Here is a 17,723-nt window from a genome sequence, read left to right on the forward strand (position 1 = left end):
GCATTAAGAAAATAACCCAAGACTCTCAAGAATTGAGCCAGAGGCATCTAGTAATCACTGAAGTACCATGTTCCCAACTTGTGTGTTTAGAATTTAAGTGCACTAGCTGAGTCACATATCACATCTGCCAAGGAAATAGTAAATCATTATCAGATGTTTTAAGTAGGCATTACAGCCTAGCTTCTCTAGTTTTGCAAGGATCTAGGAAGACAAAGAGCAGTTGATATGTCATATTTTTAACACACTAATCTAAAGTGCTTTTGCTTTTCTGATTTCTAGTTTTAATCAAATGAGGTGTGTACCCGTGATTCTGATTTTGATTGGCTCTGCTGGTTGTGGTTTTCTGATCTAATGGCTTTTAGACTAGAGAACTTTCTTCCTCACATCCCAGTGTCCTGAATAAAAATTAGATGTGTTTTGAAGTTTCAGAAAAGCTTACCCTCATGGAGGCAGTTCTTCAGTTTAGCAGACATTAGATATTTTAGTTTAAGCAAGAGGTTGTCTATATAGGGGTGAGAGTAACTACCTATCAAATCCTATCTTCTCAAGAACCTGATGACTGGAATAAAGAACATCTTTGTCAGACATGTTGTGGTGACCTGCAATGTGCATTTCATACAGTCTTGAAGGTTCTTTGGGTTTTTTTCAGAGTAAGAGTTTCTTTTCATGTAAGATTTTGGTTTTGATAGGCTTGGAATCGTAGAGCAGCCCAGATTGGAAGGAACTGTGAAAAACTGTCTAGTTCAGTCTTTCATGGCTAGGGAAGCCTAAATGATACTGTCTAGCACCCTGTCCAATTGCAGCTTGAAAACCTCCAGTGATGAGGTCTCTACCATGTACTTGGGGAAGTTGTTTCAGTGATTGATTGTTCTCCCTGTAAAAAAAAATCTTTCTTACATTAAGATGAAACCTCTCCTGGTGCGACCTGTACCTGTTGCCTCTTGTCCTCTCCATGTGGCTCCTTGTGAAGAGAGAGCCTCTGTTGTTTTTGTAGCCACTCTGTAAGGCTTTGTCATCCTTTATTAAGAAGGAGAAAGGGTAATCAATAGTTAAAATTCTAAAGGGTAATCAATAGTTAAACTTCTGGTGTCTCTTAAGAGCTCATACACTGATACCTATGATATCTAAAACCACTAGATGACATTTTCATGAGTAAATGGTTTTTTGTTCCTTGAACTGACACTTTTCTGTTTTATCCAAGAATTTCTTAGCCAGAAGTGATAAATTTGAATTACAGTTGACTTCTGCTGACAGAAAAATACAAATTTTCCATATGAAAGAAATCATCTAGCCATTTCCAGTATGTACTGTCCTTTACAGGAAAACAGTCAGTTTTGTACTTCATGTGGGCATCTAGCTCATCTCCTCTTGTTTTTCTCACTGCTCCTTAAGAGTTCTGTGGTATCTATTAGATATAATCCAAACCACTAAAAATTAATTTCAGAAAGCCCAGTGTCTTGGAAGTTGGTCTCTGGGTAAGAAATGCAGGTACCTAGAGATAAAACACATCCTGGGGAGGGGTTGCTTTGTTTTGGTTGTTAGTGTAGAGCTTATCTCCTTGACATGTCATTAATCTTCATAATTATATACATGTGTGTAGGTTATGTATCAAATTACAGCAACTATAAGAAGAACAGAACCAGGTGCATCATGATCTTCCTGTGTTTGCAGAGGTCCTGAAACATACAACGGAAGCTTGTCTTTTCAAGGTAGTTGTACCTGCTTTGACTGTAATTCTGTGGTTGCCTAATTTGGCATATTTGCAGTATTCCATGAAAATGATCATATGATGAAAACTTTCCTGCAGCTGTGTCTTGTTCTGCAATCAAATTTGCCAGCAATCCAGGGTGGTTTAACTGGATTTCAGAGTATGCCTGCTTGGTAGCTTTAGAACAAAAGGGACTTAAGAGATGAAAGCTAGAATTCAACTTTCAGCCAGATTCAGAGGAAACAAAATTTTAATGAGGTAGTCTCCAGAACAGTGCAGTAGAAAGCCTGGATCGGAAAATGACCAAAACACGTTGTTATCTTTATCCACAGCTGCACATGCTTTCTGGTCAGCTGGAGACTGAGTGAAGCTTATGTGCTCTGTTACTGGACGATGCTATGGACAGTCCAGAGAATAGGTATCTTCTCAAAAGCAGACAGGGATAAAGAAAACCAATTCACTTCCTTCTGTGTATTAACTGTAGTTTTGTGCATTTTTATGGAGGATAAGCGAATAGAAATGAAATATTTAATAAAATAAAGGTGACGCTTAAATCTTCTTCCTTTTAGTTTCAGAGTCCTGTCCTCACGCTCCAAGAGCTGATAGCCCTAAAAGACAAAACATTGTTCTTATTTAGGGAACTGGTTAGGGTAGAAAGTGAGAGATGTAATAGCAGGCAGTGACCTCATGATCTTACTACATCATTAATCAACATTTTAAAATCAGTGTTAAAACAGCTATAGTTAATGTGAACCACTTGGGTGCAGTGAACAGCTGGCCACAGTCCAAAACATTTCCTTTTGCTCTACACCAGTTCTGTTCTAGCCAACTAAAAGCTCATCTGGGGACACTGCTGTGTGCAGCTCATGGTCCAGGGATAAGTGTCTTGCACAAAGGAAAACTACAGTTTGGCTGGTTGGGTATATTTATTTATTTATTATTAAGCAAAACAAACAAAAAGCCCTAAAGAAGCAAATCACAAACCTAGCTATAGATCATACTATATCATTTAAACAGCTGGCTGTTCACTGACCGTAAGATGGCCTTTGGTTTTTTTGCTTTTCTGTGATGTATTGCATTGGAGCAACAAGTGTTTGGACCTTTAATGATTAGCTGTAAATCCATTGGTGCAATTAATCCAGTCTCTAGTACCAGGAAGTGTTTGCTTGCATCCCACCATGAAGATAGTACCAAATAGGAAATAGAAGATGGTTCCTGACTTGGGCAATATTTTGCATGAATGGTAGCAATTGTGTTTAAGAACCTTTTATTACTCCTTTTTTTATAGGAGATGTATGATGAACAGGAAGAATTTAATAAATCATAATGGAAACTGAATGTTGTAATGAGTTTTTTGTATTCTGGGTGAATAGAACAAAATGTATATGTGTGGTTTTTGATACATAGCAGGAGCTACAGTATGCATTACTACAAAACTGAGTAACTAGGTTTTTGTGCAATTTTTCATTTCTAGGTTAACTGTGTAACTCATACTTCAGCGAAGCCCATTGAAAAATGTAATCTTTGTGATAATCTGTAGACGGCCTGTAATGCATCATTGAAATGCCACTGATATTACTAAACATCTAATTGATCAAGCATTTTTCTTCCTATGCAGAAGCTTCAGTATGAGGCGGGGTGGATGGCGGAAACGGGCTGCCGATGGCGATGGCTGGGGAATATGGGTATGTTCAAAACCAAGTGGCTTTTTTTTTTTTTAAAGAAGTAAATGGCACTGTGGTTAAAAAGGGTTTACAATTTTGTTATATATGCTAAAGGTATACTATAAATTAAACCCTTTTGCTTCACTTGAAAACACATAATTAAGTTCAAAAGAAATTTTTAAAATTAACAGGTTTTGAAGTCTTCGTTCACAATAATCCTAAATTGTGTTAATAAGTGCAGACCCTTGAATAGCTTTAAATCACCGTTTAAGAACTAAACGAAAGAATTTTAAATCTATTTATGGTTGTCTCCACCACATCCTATATAGTTGGACAAAAAATAACTGAGGCACCTAATTTGCATAAATATTCATGACACTACTGTCTCATGCCTACTTAAGAACTGAAAATACATGGAGCTTAATGAGTATTCTCTACATTGTTTCTCTAGGCACTGAGCCTGCAATTTAGCATCAAAACTGCATCATTACCTTATTTCTTATTTCTCCTTTCTTTTTATTTTATAAGAATTTTTATATAGTTAGAATCTTTTTCTCATAGAGTAAGATAAAAGAAGTGTGAAACAAATCCTGCCATGTTGGTAACAAGATGTAGTTATCTTGTAGATAAGAATTTAGGGTGAAGGATTTGATATTTTTCATTTGGGAAAAGAATGTGTCTTTGTATGTCAACCAAAATCAATTGAAGGAGTGCTGCTTACCTTTCCAGTCCTATAATTGACCAGTTTCTGTCTGTAAAAGTTATAAAGTAAGACTAGCATCCTGGGTTTTTTCTTGTTTTGTTTTGTTTTAACTTAAAAACTAGGGCGGGTACATGTCGGCAAAGGTTAAGAAACTGGAGGATCAGTTCCGGTCAGATTCAGCCATACAGCACCAGAGGGATGGAAATTCATCAAGTATCTTTAGTGGAGTCGCCATCTATGTCAATGGCTTTACAGGTGAGGTTTTTATTTTTTTTAAGGATCTTCTTGTGTTTTGTTCCAGTGTCTGTTTACTATCCTAAGTGGAGTAAAACAGGTTAGTTTGCAGCATAACAATTACTGTAAATGTTTTGTATATTATGTTGCTTTCTATTTCACGATTAAGGTTTTCAATATAAAAGCAGATTCAGGTTCTGAATATAAATATTACTTTACCAAATAATTTACATGAACGGTCACTGATACAAACAGGGGTAAATTTTTCCACCTTTCCACGGTCATATTGTTTTAAAATGAAACTTTTAAACTTCCTTCATACTCCTACATACATTAAATTTTTAATTTTCCAAACTCTTGGTGGTTGCATTGGACTTGGAGTGTATGTGTTAATTTTATGTTTGGGTGGATATGTTGGGGTTTTCTTGCTCAGAGTGGTGTGATGCTTGAGACAGTGAACCCATTAATAGTGGAAGGAGGAATAAGAGGAGAGGTGAGACATACATATGCGTTGTCTGTGATGGACTGATAGTGCATGTTAACTAGAGTAAGATTTTTAATCTACCATACTTACATTCATATTTCTCCTGGGTTCTGTAAAGCAGCTTAACAACCTTTTTGAAACTTCCCAGAAGCCTTTTTTCAGGGATCTATGCCAGGAATGTTGTGACTATTACATAACTGATGTGTACAGCTTCTATGATATGGAGCAGTGCTGGTTTGAGCACAGTGCTCAAACGGGCTGAAAAAGGTTGAGGTGGACATGTCAAACGATTAATACATCTGATCAGTTATTTAATACAGGCAGTTTCTTTAGTGAAAATCTAGCATTTGCATGTTTTTCAAGATTCTCATTCCTAAGTGGAACTCTACAAGATGGTTGTCCAAAAGGCTAGAGTAGGAAAGAGAACACTTGGAGAAAATGTTTGCTATTTTTAGTTAAAAGTCAGAGGTATAATCAAGTGTTAGAAATATTTTCAGAGTTAACAGTAGGCCACTGGAAGGAATTGTGACTGTATTTTTAAGAAAAATTTTCTTCCTGTATTGATAAACTTTTTTCTTTCCTTAGTATCTTGTGCCAGATTTACTATTCAAAACATACTATTTGTGCTGACCCAAACCTTTTGGTGCCAGTGTTACACCACTGCAAAGGTTTTCCAAAAGCTAAAAATTTTCTTTTTTTTTTCCCCACCTCCACTTGCAAAATAAGTACTCTTTTTAACATGATTGAGGGGATGAGAAGAGATGTTAGTTCTCTGTTCCCTGTAACAATTCAAAAATAGTTCTGTTGCTAAGCCCTTTTAATATGAATTCTTTTCTATCACTTCTGGGTGTAAACCACTCTCCCAAACTCTGGTGAAAAGATAAGTGAGTTAATCTAATTTTGTGTTATATTGATGTAAAGTGTTTTTTAATGTAGTTTAGCATTAGATCTACTTGAGTATTTCACCCCCCCTTCACCATACATGTTGTGGAAAGATCCTCTATGACAAGTGGAACATTCACATTTTGAATCCGTCTTTGCAGAAACACAGTTTTATACATTTCTTCAGAAATGCTTTTTGGATTTGTTTTTTGAAGAACATCAAAGGTTTTTCAGGAGAAAAATAATGGTTTGCACTCTTTCTGATCATGGCATCATATTTCTCAATTAAAGTTGTTTTCCTTACTGTATTTGCTGACACAAAAGAGGAATATTTCTGGTTTTAATTTTATAGATCCCTCAGCTGATGAATTAAGACGGCTAATGATGTTACATGGAGGCCAATATCATGTGTACTATTCCAGATCAAAAACAACCCACATAATTGCCACAAATCTTCCAAATGCCAAAATAAAAGAGTTGAAAGGAGAAAAAGTAGTTCGGCCGGAGTGGATCATGGAAAGGTATGTTTAGGTCTACTACTTTTGGAGATGTCTCCTTTGGGGAAAAAAAAGAAGAAAAATCTGGAAAAATAGCATTATAGAAGATTGCATTTTGAGATTATGGGTTAGTTTAAAATAAATCTATCCTTGCAGCAGCTGAGTAAAAATACCACTGTTACATTGAAGATATGCTGCTTAGTGATTGTTCCTTAAGAAACTTCACTAAGAACATTCAGAAAGTCTCAGGCATATCAGGAAGCTGAACATTATCCTGTTGATGCCATTTAATATCCAATCAGTTGACCAGCTTTCATTTCAGTATGTTTAAATAAGTACCAGGTGATTGGTTTTTAACCTCTTGCCTTGTGCATTGCATAAATTTTATTTCATCTGTAAAGAAGAGTATCAATTGAAAAGCATTTCCATAAAATTGAAATTCATCCATCTAAACATTTATTATGGTGTGACTTTGTAACAAAACAAGAACAAAATGGAAAAAAACCACAAGTTTTATTTACAAAAAATGTATGTTCTTCGATTCCTCCGTGCACTGGAATATATAGGGTCAATTAAAGTTGTCCTCATGTCCTTGAAAAAGATGATAGCCTGACTCAGGTCAGTTAATCTAGCTTCCATCTGTCTTCTTCCATCTGAGGAACCCATGGGAAATAGAACAGGCAGCAATATGTTCTAGAAATTATTCTGTCGGTGTCGTGCTATTCTTAACTAGCCTCTTTCCTAGATGACCAGCAGAAACAGGCAAGGAACTGTTCTGCATATATACTTGCAAAATCCTATTTGCAGTTCTTATTTTCAGTTTGCTCATTTTCAGTCCTTTGGATTCGGCCATTTCATACCACGTATCTTCAAGGTAAATTTTTTAAACTTTAGTCAGAAATGATAGGTTCCTTAGTTTGAAAAAGGCTTTAGGTACATTTTTTGAAGTTTTAGGGCCTCACCCGTGAGTTGAAGGACTTGGAAAACTGGTAGTAGGTATGTTTTTATTGATGCAATTAAAGCTTGTTATGATTTTATCCAAGTTGGAAAAATCACTCTGTATACATTCAGTAGAGACGTGCTAGAACCTGATGTATGAAACCTCCTAAAATTTTCCTTATGATGTCTTGTATTCAGGTTCTGCATCTCCTGGTTCTGGAAGGTTGTACTGTAGAATAAGTCAGAAGAACTGAGTATAGACAGATACATGGAGTTGGGCACAAGGAGGCAGGGAACTCGCTGTCTCAGTAGGGCAGGGTTCATGTCAGAATGTGGAATAAAAGCTAATTTCACAACCACCCCTCATTTTTTCCCTTCCTCTCAACAGTATTGAAGAATACTCACTGGTTAAATACTCCGTATCTGTGTATGGAATACCAAATTATGTTCTCCTCAGTAGATCAGTTGGTGAAAATCAGTGCGGTGGATGCAGAGGTTCCAAATTCGTTGAATATTCATGTGCACATCATGCTAGTGCAATATGATGGGTTTGGGGTTTTTTTATTTTGGTGAAGAATCGCCCCTAAAATGTTACTGTCACAAACTGCTGGTAACGCAGCGTTGTTAGATCTTCAGTCTTGTCATCCAAGGTTGCAAAATGAAAAGGTTGGTTGTCTGTGGAGCTTTGATTTATTTCTTTGTGTGCACACATTATGATCTAGTCCTTAGTTACACAATCATATGCCATCTTTTTTTTTTCACTATGGTACCTGCCACATTCTCTTCACAGAAAAGACTGAATTCAGGTTGCAAATTGCTAATTCAGTGTCTTGGTTTTTGCTTCTTGTCTCTGTAACCCCGTTCCTTACTTACTGCATGTGACTCAAATTCTTTGCTGATAATGGAATGAATAATTAATTCCTGTATTTTATTGGTGCTTAGCACTATAGTATCTGTCTGCTTTCCAAAGATCAATGAATTTACTACAGCAATTACTATTTTAATTTTTTGTTTGAGAGCCACCAAAAAGTCATTAAGGTAAAATACCAAAAATGTCAATAATTTGGAAAGTGCCACGTGAACTGTCTAAATATAGTTACAGAGTTACTTATACAAGGATGGTAAGGCATATGTTGAAGTTTATTGCTGCATGAAAATCTTTGTATATTCTGAACTATGGTCTAAAGTCAGGCTCGCATAAACCTGTTGTTAAATTCAAGTAGCTCTAGAGTTTTGGTTTTAATCACATAAAGGTCACATAAAGATCCTGCAGTACCAGAAGTTGCAAAATCCAGTATTGCAGAGTAATGTGTAATTACTTTAGCAATAAAATCATTCTTTCTGTACTCTGCTTGTTGCATGTTTTTGCTACCTCTATTTCTGCAACAAATGAAGGAAGAGACTTGCAGGCAGACCTCCTTTCTAAATCTTTCTTCATTTATTTGAAAAATACATGACGAAATCATGTAATTTGTTGTTGTGCAATGTCCAATGTAAGCCAAATTAAGGTGATCTGAAAGCTTGACTTTTGAATTTGAATATTCATTTAACAAACATTCTTCAACATTTATAATGAAATAACTTTTCAGAGATTGAGGATAACTAACCACTAAAACCAGCTACCAGTAGAATTTGTGGATTCCTTATTTTCATTCTCAGATTGAGTGAATGTTTTTCTTAAAGATCTGTGTTAATCTAACACAAATGTGAAGAAAATAGTTTAAAATCATTTCCCCAGAAAAACAAAAAAATAGCCTGGTACATCGCACTTCATTTCCTTTTTCTGATGAGGATTCGAAATGCAAAATACTTGAATAAATAAAAGCTATCAGTCTTAAAATAGTACAGCTTTCACAAGAGATGCCTTGTTACCTTAACATAGTGATTTTTTTTGGAAACAAGCAAAGTGTTGAAGGGGAAGGAGACAGCTTTTATAGCTATATTGTAAGCAAATGGAGCAGGCCTGCTGTTGAATGGTGGGGCAACCTCATGACAAAGAATATGGAAAAAGTTGAGATACTCAACACTGCCTTTTCTTCACAGTTTAGTGGCAAGGTCTACTTTCATGCCTTGAAGGCCTGTGTGCCTAGTGGCAGAGTTTGGAGAAACGTGGTCTACAAGTTGATCATGGAGCAGCAATTGTGCCCTTGTGGAGATAAGGGCTAAGAGCATACTGGATTGCATTAGCAAGATGATTGCCAGCAGGTCAAGGGAAGTGATTCTTCCAATCTATTTGGCACTTCTGAAGCTACATCTGGAGTTCTGTGTCTGATTTTGGGCTTCTCAGTACAAGAAAGATACTGACAAATTGCAGTAAGTTCAGAGGAGAACCACCAACATGAATAGGGGCCTGGAACCTGCAATACATGATGAGAGGCTGAGGAAGCTGGTTTGTTCTGCTTGGAGAGAAGACTAGGAAGGGATCTATTTGATGTCTTTTGTTACCTATATGGAGGTTACAGAGACTCTGGAGCCAGATTTTTATTCAAGGTGTACTGAAAGAGGACAAGAGGTGATAGTCAAAAGTTGCAGCAAAGAAAATTTTGACTGAATTTAAAGAAAAGATTTTTCACAGTGAAAGAGAGTAAGCAGTGGAACAAGTGCCTTGAGAGGTTGTGGAGTCTCTGCCCTTGGAGATACTATTTGGGTGGACTCAGCCCTGGGCAACCTGATCTAACTTTAAAGGTAACCTTGCTTTGAGCAGTGTTTGGACTAGAGATCTCCAGAGGTCCTTTCCAGCCTAATTTTTTTAGTGATTATGATTTCTGTGATCCAGGGAGTGTGGACTGGGGAAAGATGTTGAATGATGCATCTGAAATAGGATTCCTATTGCTGCATCTTAATACAGTTTGGAAAAACCCAAACCAACTGTGTATTGATCTAGTCATGCAGCTACTCCAGTAGCTAAAATCTTAGCATGGACGAGTTCTTAAATGTGTGGGTTTTAATCATCTTGAAATTGCAGTAATGATTTTGAAATACCACCTGGGCGGTTATGCACCCAGGTTTGCACGGTGATATGAGAAACAGTCTAACCAGTACAAGCTTAGTTGCTGCATCACTACTTTCTGTACAAGAAAGCTTTGGGACTGTACCATGTATATTTTTAACTCTGTTTGGCAATGTTTAATGTAAATCATGTTCCTTTATGAATGCTATATATTCATGTATCAAACAATATTTAATTGTTTTATTTTTAGGGCTGTTTTTACTATCCCATTGCCATAGAAACCTTACCAGGTCTCTATGTATATGCCTAACTAGTTTTAATTTATCTAATTGGGAAATGCGATCTCTCACTGTATTCTTCTCTAATTGCAGCAAGAAAGCTCCTAAGGGCTTTTGTTCCACTGTCCAGCTCCCTTGACAGTAGTACAATTTGAGCTAGTTAAAAAGCCCATCTCCAAGAGAAAACATTCAGGTGATGAAGAACAGAAAACCAGTATCTGTCACTGAGCTAAATTCTTTTTAAAAATTTGAATCCAGTTGTATCTTCAAAACTGAACACTAATATTAAGCTTCTTTTATATGAGAGAGGTTCCTCTGCTGTAAGAAGTTTCAGCATCTCTGACCCAGTGTTCAATATGAAGAATTGTATATGAAGAAGAGATGAAGTATAGGCTGGGAAGGCTGTTACCTCTACTGCCAGCAACAGGCGTTGCAGTGCAGAGATGAAATCATGCTGTGGTATATTGTTGAGAGGATTCCACTTCAAAGTCCATGACTTCCCTAAGGAATTAAGCAGTTATTGAAGTATAATTGTAGTTTCAGTGGAAGAAGAAGAAGAAGAAGAGGGAGATACAGTGGAACACATAGGACAGAACTGGAATGATTGTGTTAGATATTTATGGAAGGTCTGTTTGGAAATTATTCTTCTGTCTAGTTTTCTTCAGTGAATTTTCTCACAAGAATGGGTAATTATCCTTTTAGAATGGAAAAAGTAGTTCCTCTTTAATAGTGAACCACATCCTAGCTGACCTCCATCAAATTCTACCCAAATTTGCTTGGAACACATGCATTTGCATTGTTCCAAGTTAAAGAGCTCAGTCAGCATTGTTCAGTTAGAATAATCTGGACCACCCACCAGGTTTTTTTGACTGGGCACTGCTTGTTTTGGTTTCGAAGTTAAGTATTTGGGGTTTGTGTGTGTCATTTGGAAAAGAGAAATGGATGTAGACAACTGACCAGCACAACTGTGCAAACATCTTTTGTAGTACCGGTCACCGCATCACAAATTACTTTTCAGTTCAATCCAGTTAGTAGTGAGAAAGGGGTTGTGGAAGGGACAGCCAGTATATGTGGCAAAACATCAAAAGGCAATGACCAAAGTAGTAGTTTATTGTACATGAGGTATTTTTTAGCATAGAAGGTTGGGGTTTTTTGAAATGTCTTAAGTAGTAACCTGTTCCTTTTTTTTTTTGTTTCAGCATTAAAGCTGGACGTCTCCTCTCGCACATTCCGTACCAGCTTTACACCAAGCAGTCAAGTGTTCAAAAAGGTCTCAACTTTAATAGCATATGCAAACCTGAAGATGCCATGCCAGGTCCAAGCAATATAGCTAAAGATCTCAACAGGGTGTAAGTGTTTCTGATCTTGTAATGCAGATGCTAATTATTCACCCATACTGGATTTGCATTTATAACTATATAGCATTTTTAAAACTCATTTCAGCTTTGTAAGAAGGAAGCTCTGAAGCACTGAAATTTTAAAATAAGGTATAGCTATGTAAATAGCTGAGGACTGAACTACAGTTGCCTTGACTCCAAGCCTTGTCTCTAGTCTTTGGACCACACTTTGCTTGATAATGTGACCTAGGAATCCTAGGATATAGCATATGTGTATGAAAGCAACGGGCATATGTTAAAGGATTCTGACTAGTGACACTGAAAAGTAGGTCTTTATTTCAAAAACAAAAAGCTAGTATGATTTGATTACTTTTGCTAAAGGTGCCCAGAAACAAATGTAAATGCATATATTAGTTGTTAATTTATTTCTTTAGCTTCATTTAAAAAAAAATTACAGCTTACCTTATGTATGCTAACACCAAGGTTTAAGTCACGCTTGAGAGAGAAGATGGATTAGAAAATCCAATTACAATATAAAAATTTCTCCTAAAAGACCTTGAAAAGGGAATAGAACAGAAAGCACCAGCAAAACTCTTTAACTGGCAGAGGAATTTGGAAAGAAACCTAGTTGAACAGACTGTACTTTAGATTTTTTTAAGAGGGTTCCTGCATCTTTTTCAGAAGCATGTGTTTGTTGTTTAGAGGCAAGTATCATAAAACTGTAGAACGGTTGAGGTTGGAAGAGACCTCAGGAGGTCATCTGGTCCAATGCTACTGCTCAAACAGGGCCAAGGATACGGTACAAGATACTGTACTTTCTGATGTGTAATGGCGATCTGTGTCCTTCCACAGTCTGCTGATTCATTTAAATGCAGTTCTGGATAACACTGGGGAGACTTTACCACATGAGTGGGATTTGTTTGTATTTAGGAAAAATAAAACCAGTGCCACAAAATTAATATCCTAAGCAGTATTTCTTAGACGTATTTTAAATAATGAGTGATACAGTCACCATAACCTCTTAATATTGCATTGTTAATGTTTTTTAAATGAGAAGAATATTCAGGCTTCCAAAAGTATCAGTTTAGTCTGAAAAGCATATTTTTAAAAGCCTGTCTTGTCCACTGATAGTAAATACATACCACTGGATGTACCACTTTCAACCATGCCACTCCTCAAAAATACTATGTGTAATATACTTTATTATTGTGATAATCAAATTGTTGTCACAGTTACTGGCTTTCTGGTTTCACTGGTGTACTGGATAGCTAATTATTTCCTACCTTTTTATGCGTACTTAAATTGCTAGCTTTGGGAGTTAGGAGTGATGGTGGGTTTTTTTCAGCAGATCAAGAACATGCACAACTCTTGAAGTCTTTGAGTTTGCTTCCAGCTAGGGTTTGTTACAGAGTTAAGTTTTTGAATGAAAGCTTTTCCTCTACACTATCAGAGCAAATGTAAATTGCCAGAATTTGTGGGAGAATACTTTGGTTTATATGCTTAAAAGATGAAAAGTTGTTTGGTTGGGTTTTGTCAAAAACTAAGAATATGATTGATTTATTGAGCTTGAACAGATTTTTGCTTGAGAGAAGATAAATCTAACACATTAATCTAAAATAATTTTCTAAAAAATGGAAGTTTTCTGTGTACACTTTTTTTTTTGTAACTAGATAAGGAAAATCGCATCCCTTGAAAAAAAGATTAAAAGATAACTCCTGATGGTTTGCATATTCCTGCACCATTCATGCTGCCCATGGTAGTACAGTTTTGTTAACAAATAAATAATTACTGTAATTCGATTTGAGACTGCTGGTCAAATTAAAGGCCTTAGAAGTGGCTTTTTTAATGTGAGCATGATTTTGGTCATTCCCATGTGAACTCTTGGTAGTGGTGCATTAATAATAGACTAAATCTATGAAATCTTTTGTACCACAATACAGTATTTTGTGACATTGAGGACATGGCTCAGTGTTTGAGATAATCATCTTGAGAATGTAAAAACTACTTAAGTATCTGCTGATAACAATTAGGAATATAAATATTTAGCACTTGAAATGACCTGTAAGTGTGCCTGGTTTTATAAAAGATATGGTATTAAATAATCATATCTGTTTCAGAAATCATATTAAAAAGTGTGAGATGGAAAATGAGATCACACCCAATGGAATAAGTAGCTGGAATGAAGAGGAGGAAGAAGAAAGCGACGATTTTGGATTTACGGAGCTGGAGCAGATCCTTCCTGGACGGAAACAAAATGGGATTCAGTCTCACAAAGACAGCACTACCATTTTTAACGGACACACACACACTTCTACCAGTGCCTTAAAGACACAGGATTGCTTGGTGCCCTCTGGCAACAGCGTTGCAAGTAGGTTCTCTCCAGGCTCTGTGCAGGAGGAGGGGAAGACTGAAAAAGGCATGGTTGACTTTAGAGACTGCACAACGCAGCAGTTGCAGCAAAGCAACAAAACCACAGACTTTTCATGGAATCCGCATAGGACTATGAGTAATTCATCCTCATCTTTGCACAGTAATGCTAAAATAAATGGTGCTCACCACTCCACTGTTCAGGGGCCTTCAAGCACAAAAAGCACTTCTGTACCTACTTCTAGCAAGGCAGCTTCCTTACCTGTGTCCAAACCTTCAGATTGTAGTTTTATTTCTGACTTTTATTCACATTCAAGACTGCATCATATATCAACATGGAAGTGTGAATTGACAGAGTTTGTCAACAGCCTGCAGAGAAAAAACAGCGGTGTCTTTCCAGGAAGGGAAAAATTAAAAAAATGGAAAGCAGGCAGGTCTGCACTTAAAACTGACACAGGTAGATACTTGTTTAAGAAGGTTTTTGTTAAGAAAGGTGCCTTATATCTTTGTTCATACATTAAATGTCTAACAGACTAAGTAGGTTAGCATTCGATAGTCACATTATAGTCAGGCTATCTGGAAAACTTGGTAACTTTGATGCACTGAAAACTAAAGGATCCAACTGCTTTTGCTTTTGTTTGTTTGGATTTTTTTAACTTAAAATGTGACTTAATGTGATACTCTGGTCTATATCAATTCCTCCTTGTAGAAACTATATTCCCGACTCTATCAAAATACGTGGATTGATCGAGGGGAAAAAATACTATATATATCTAAATACACAAGTCTGTAGTTGCTGTGTGAAATTCTAAAGGGAGAAAACAGAAGAAAAAACCTTGCTGCTTATAATTCAGTGTGAAAATTTAAAAGATGAGTAACATGTGGAAGTGAACTAAAATCTAACTATTTTTTTATTAGTAAGAGTTTTATACACCTCTGGGACTGTTTAAATGGGTGGCAGTGTCAGATGAGACTTCTGAACCAGGCTTGTGACAGAAGAGAAGTGTTTTGTGACATTACAGCAAGGGCCAAAATGAAAAAATATGTGTAATTCATGGAGGCAAAGTGTTATAAGTATAGGTAAAGTATTTTGCATCTTTAGAATCTCTCATTTACAGTTCTAATCAATTAAAAGGCTAGCTATGTACCATCAAAGAGATTCTGACTGTTGTGCTGTAAAAATATTCACTTGTAATCATATGAAAATATGCTTGATGATAAATTACCACATCCTAAAAAATTATTGTTAGATAAATAAATTAACTGGTTCTGTGTTTGTGCTAGGATACCCCAGTTATAAAACATGTTCCCTTACAAACTACCTTAATGTGTATTTTTTTCATCAAAATATGGCATGAGCTAATATATTTTAATTTTCTCTTTGATTTGGCCTAGGATATTCAAATAGTTAATGACTGTGTTTCAGTTGACAAGTAGCAGCTTCTTAAGCATCAACTTGATCACTTGATTTGTAAGGATTTGATTTATAAGACAGTCCTTATTTTTGAAAGAATGAGTTCAAATGGTAAATTATTAAAAACAAGAAAACATTTTTCTGATTACTTGGTAATTAATTCAGATACTAAGCAGAACAATTCACTTGATGTATTTAAGTATTTTTTCACTGTTACACTTTTTGCATTGTTCAAATTAAGATTTCTTTTGTTTTGTTTTGTTAGATATAGCCTCCTCTTATAGGTCAGCAACATAGACATGCAGACTTGAACTTCTAGAATACTTGACACAAGTATTTCTAGTGCTTTAGGCATGTAAGTTTTTCAGTCTGGACCTATCTTGCTCATCTTTGCTGAATGTTTGTATGAATGTAGGTACAGCAATGACAAAATCTAATTGCGTGGGAGGTTTAAAACTAATTTTGGTGCTTTTCATGAAGAATTAACGGTAGCTCTTAGTGCAGCTGAACTTCTTTTTTATCTTTTGGAACAGTCTTACGGTTGATGAACAAAAAGGAGTAAAGTTCCCCATTCCAGATTCAGTGTTAACATAGCAAAATTAAGATCCAGTTCCCACAACATGCATTAATCTCCTTGGGTTGGGGGAACTTGTTAGGTAGAAGGTGTTAATTATGAGAAAGAAAAATAGAAACTTTAAGTTGATGCCTTGTTTAGGCTGTTTGTGTACCTTTTTATGCTTACATTTCTCTGAGAATTTTGTAAATGTATCTTTTCGGTGAGAAGAAACAAAAATCTTTATTATTTAAGGTGGTAAAACCTTGGTAACAGTCCTTGATAACTACTGTGAGTAGTACCCAAATGTATAAATTAGGGTTCAAGTTTTCTGTTGGTGTATCTTCATACTAGGTAATGTGTCTGTTGCGAGCTCAGCCAAGCCACAGAGCTGTATAATGCACGTGGATATGGATTGCTTCTTTGTGTCTGTGGCTATCCGAAATAGACCAGATCTCAAAGGTCAGTATTTAATTCTACATGTTACAGTTTACTCAGTTAAGTCTTTAAAAACAAAATCAAACTTGCACACTTACAAAATTAACTTTGCGTAGTAATCTTTTTTTCCGCACCTCTGATAGTCAGACGATGCAACTTCTGTATTCCTGCTTACTCCCTCACAATCCAAAAGGAAGTGAAAGAGAAAGCTGTCTCCTTTCAGTATCTAAAGAAAAGAGAAGTAAAATCTGGAGTAACCATTTTCGATAACATTGCACATATCTTATTGACACTTAAATATACCATATTAGAAATATGATATTATCATTATAGAATACTGATCTAGAAATACTATATTAAAGATAAAATTCTAGTGTACCAAAAGTGGGGTTTGGTCGCTCTCTGTTAAAAAAAAAAAAAAGAATGGGTTATCCTAATAATTTTCCTGATGTAAGGAGCTTTGTTTAACTAGAAAACTGGAAAGGTCAAGGCTGAGAGTTAATTGTCACTTTGTCCGATTCATCTTTTTCAAGGGAAATTTGCTTCTTCCCTTTTCTATCTAAGCTATCACATGAAGTATTATAAGACCTGGCGGATGGACAATTCAGTTGCCATTGTCTGAGTTGTGTGATCATCCTTAGGGCATAAGAAGAGTTAGTGGGCTCCTTAGCAGGTTTGGGTGGGTTTTTTTACAAGTGTACTGTTCAGAAACGGAGATACTAGTTGTTCTGTGCAAACACTGAACTTCGGTGATGCACAAGTCTGAAGACTGGTGCAGTGGTGACCATCTGACACCCAGCTATCATAGACCTTGGGAAAGAAGAGTAAGCTGTATATACAACTCCTTTGATCTCTTCTGTCCAAAGGCAGGAGCAACTGTATCAAAGATACTCCTGGTATGTTTGGGTCTTTAAAACTTTATTTCCTGCCAAGTTTCCAATTCCATTACTGAAATATAAAGAACCTAGGACTTTTCTGCAAATATTTTTTCTGTTTGCGGAAGCCTGACAGAACCTTCAGTGCATGAATTAGCTCTCTGTAGAAAAATTATGGAGGTGTTGATACTACTAAAAAGTCAAAAGTTTACTAAAGATTTGATTTTGTACCGTTAATTAAACCAGCGGAACTGAGTGTGTTGGTATGTATATAGTCTTCTAGTTTACTTAATAAACATGATAAAGTATTTAAAATCAGTACAGTGTTTGCTGTGTCTTAAACTAATGAATCATTAGGGCGTTGGTGAAGTTTCAGAGCTTCCATTTATACTTGTTATTA

General features: G+C 36.1%; 1 protein-coding gene across 1 annotated transcript in view; it reads left to right on the forward strand.

Moving 5' to 3' along the window:
• Positions 1-1,683: 1,683 nt before the first annotated feature.
• REV1 (REV1 DNA directed polymerase) overlaps positions 1,684-17,723 on the forward strand; it is a 49,381-nt gene continuing 33,341 nt past the window's right edge. Inside the window, exons 1-7 of the mRNA XM_009638949.2 lie at positions 1,684-1,709; positions 3,327-3,393; positions 4,198-4,330; positions 6,028-6,196; positions 11,539-11,688; positions 13,794-14,500; positions 16,365-16,472. Of these exons, the coding sequence (XP_009637244.1) occupies positions 3,337-3,393; positions 4,198-4,330; positions 6,028-6,196; positions 11,539-11,688; positions 13,794-14,500; positions 16,365-16,472 (1,324 nt within the window). The 5' untranslated portion in view covers positions 1,684-1,709; positions 3,327-3,336. The remainder of the gene's footprint in view (positions 1,710-3,326; positions 3,394-4,197; positions 4,331-6,027; positions 6,197-11,538; positions 11,689-13,793; positions 14,501-16,364; positions 16,473-17,723) is intronic.

This window comes from Egretta garzetta, unplaced genomic scaffold (assembly GCF_000687185.1).
Source record: "Egretta garzetta isolate BGI_Z169 unplaced genomic scaffold, ASM68718v1 scaffold5, whole genome shotgun sequence".
Taxonomy (NCBI): Eukaryota; Metazoa; Chordata; class Aves; order Pelecaniformes; family Ardeidae; genus Egretta; species Egretta garzetta.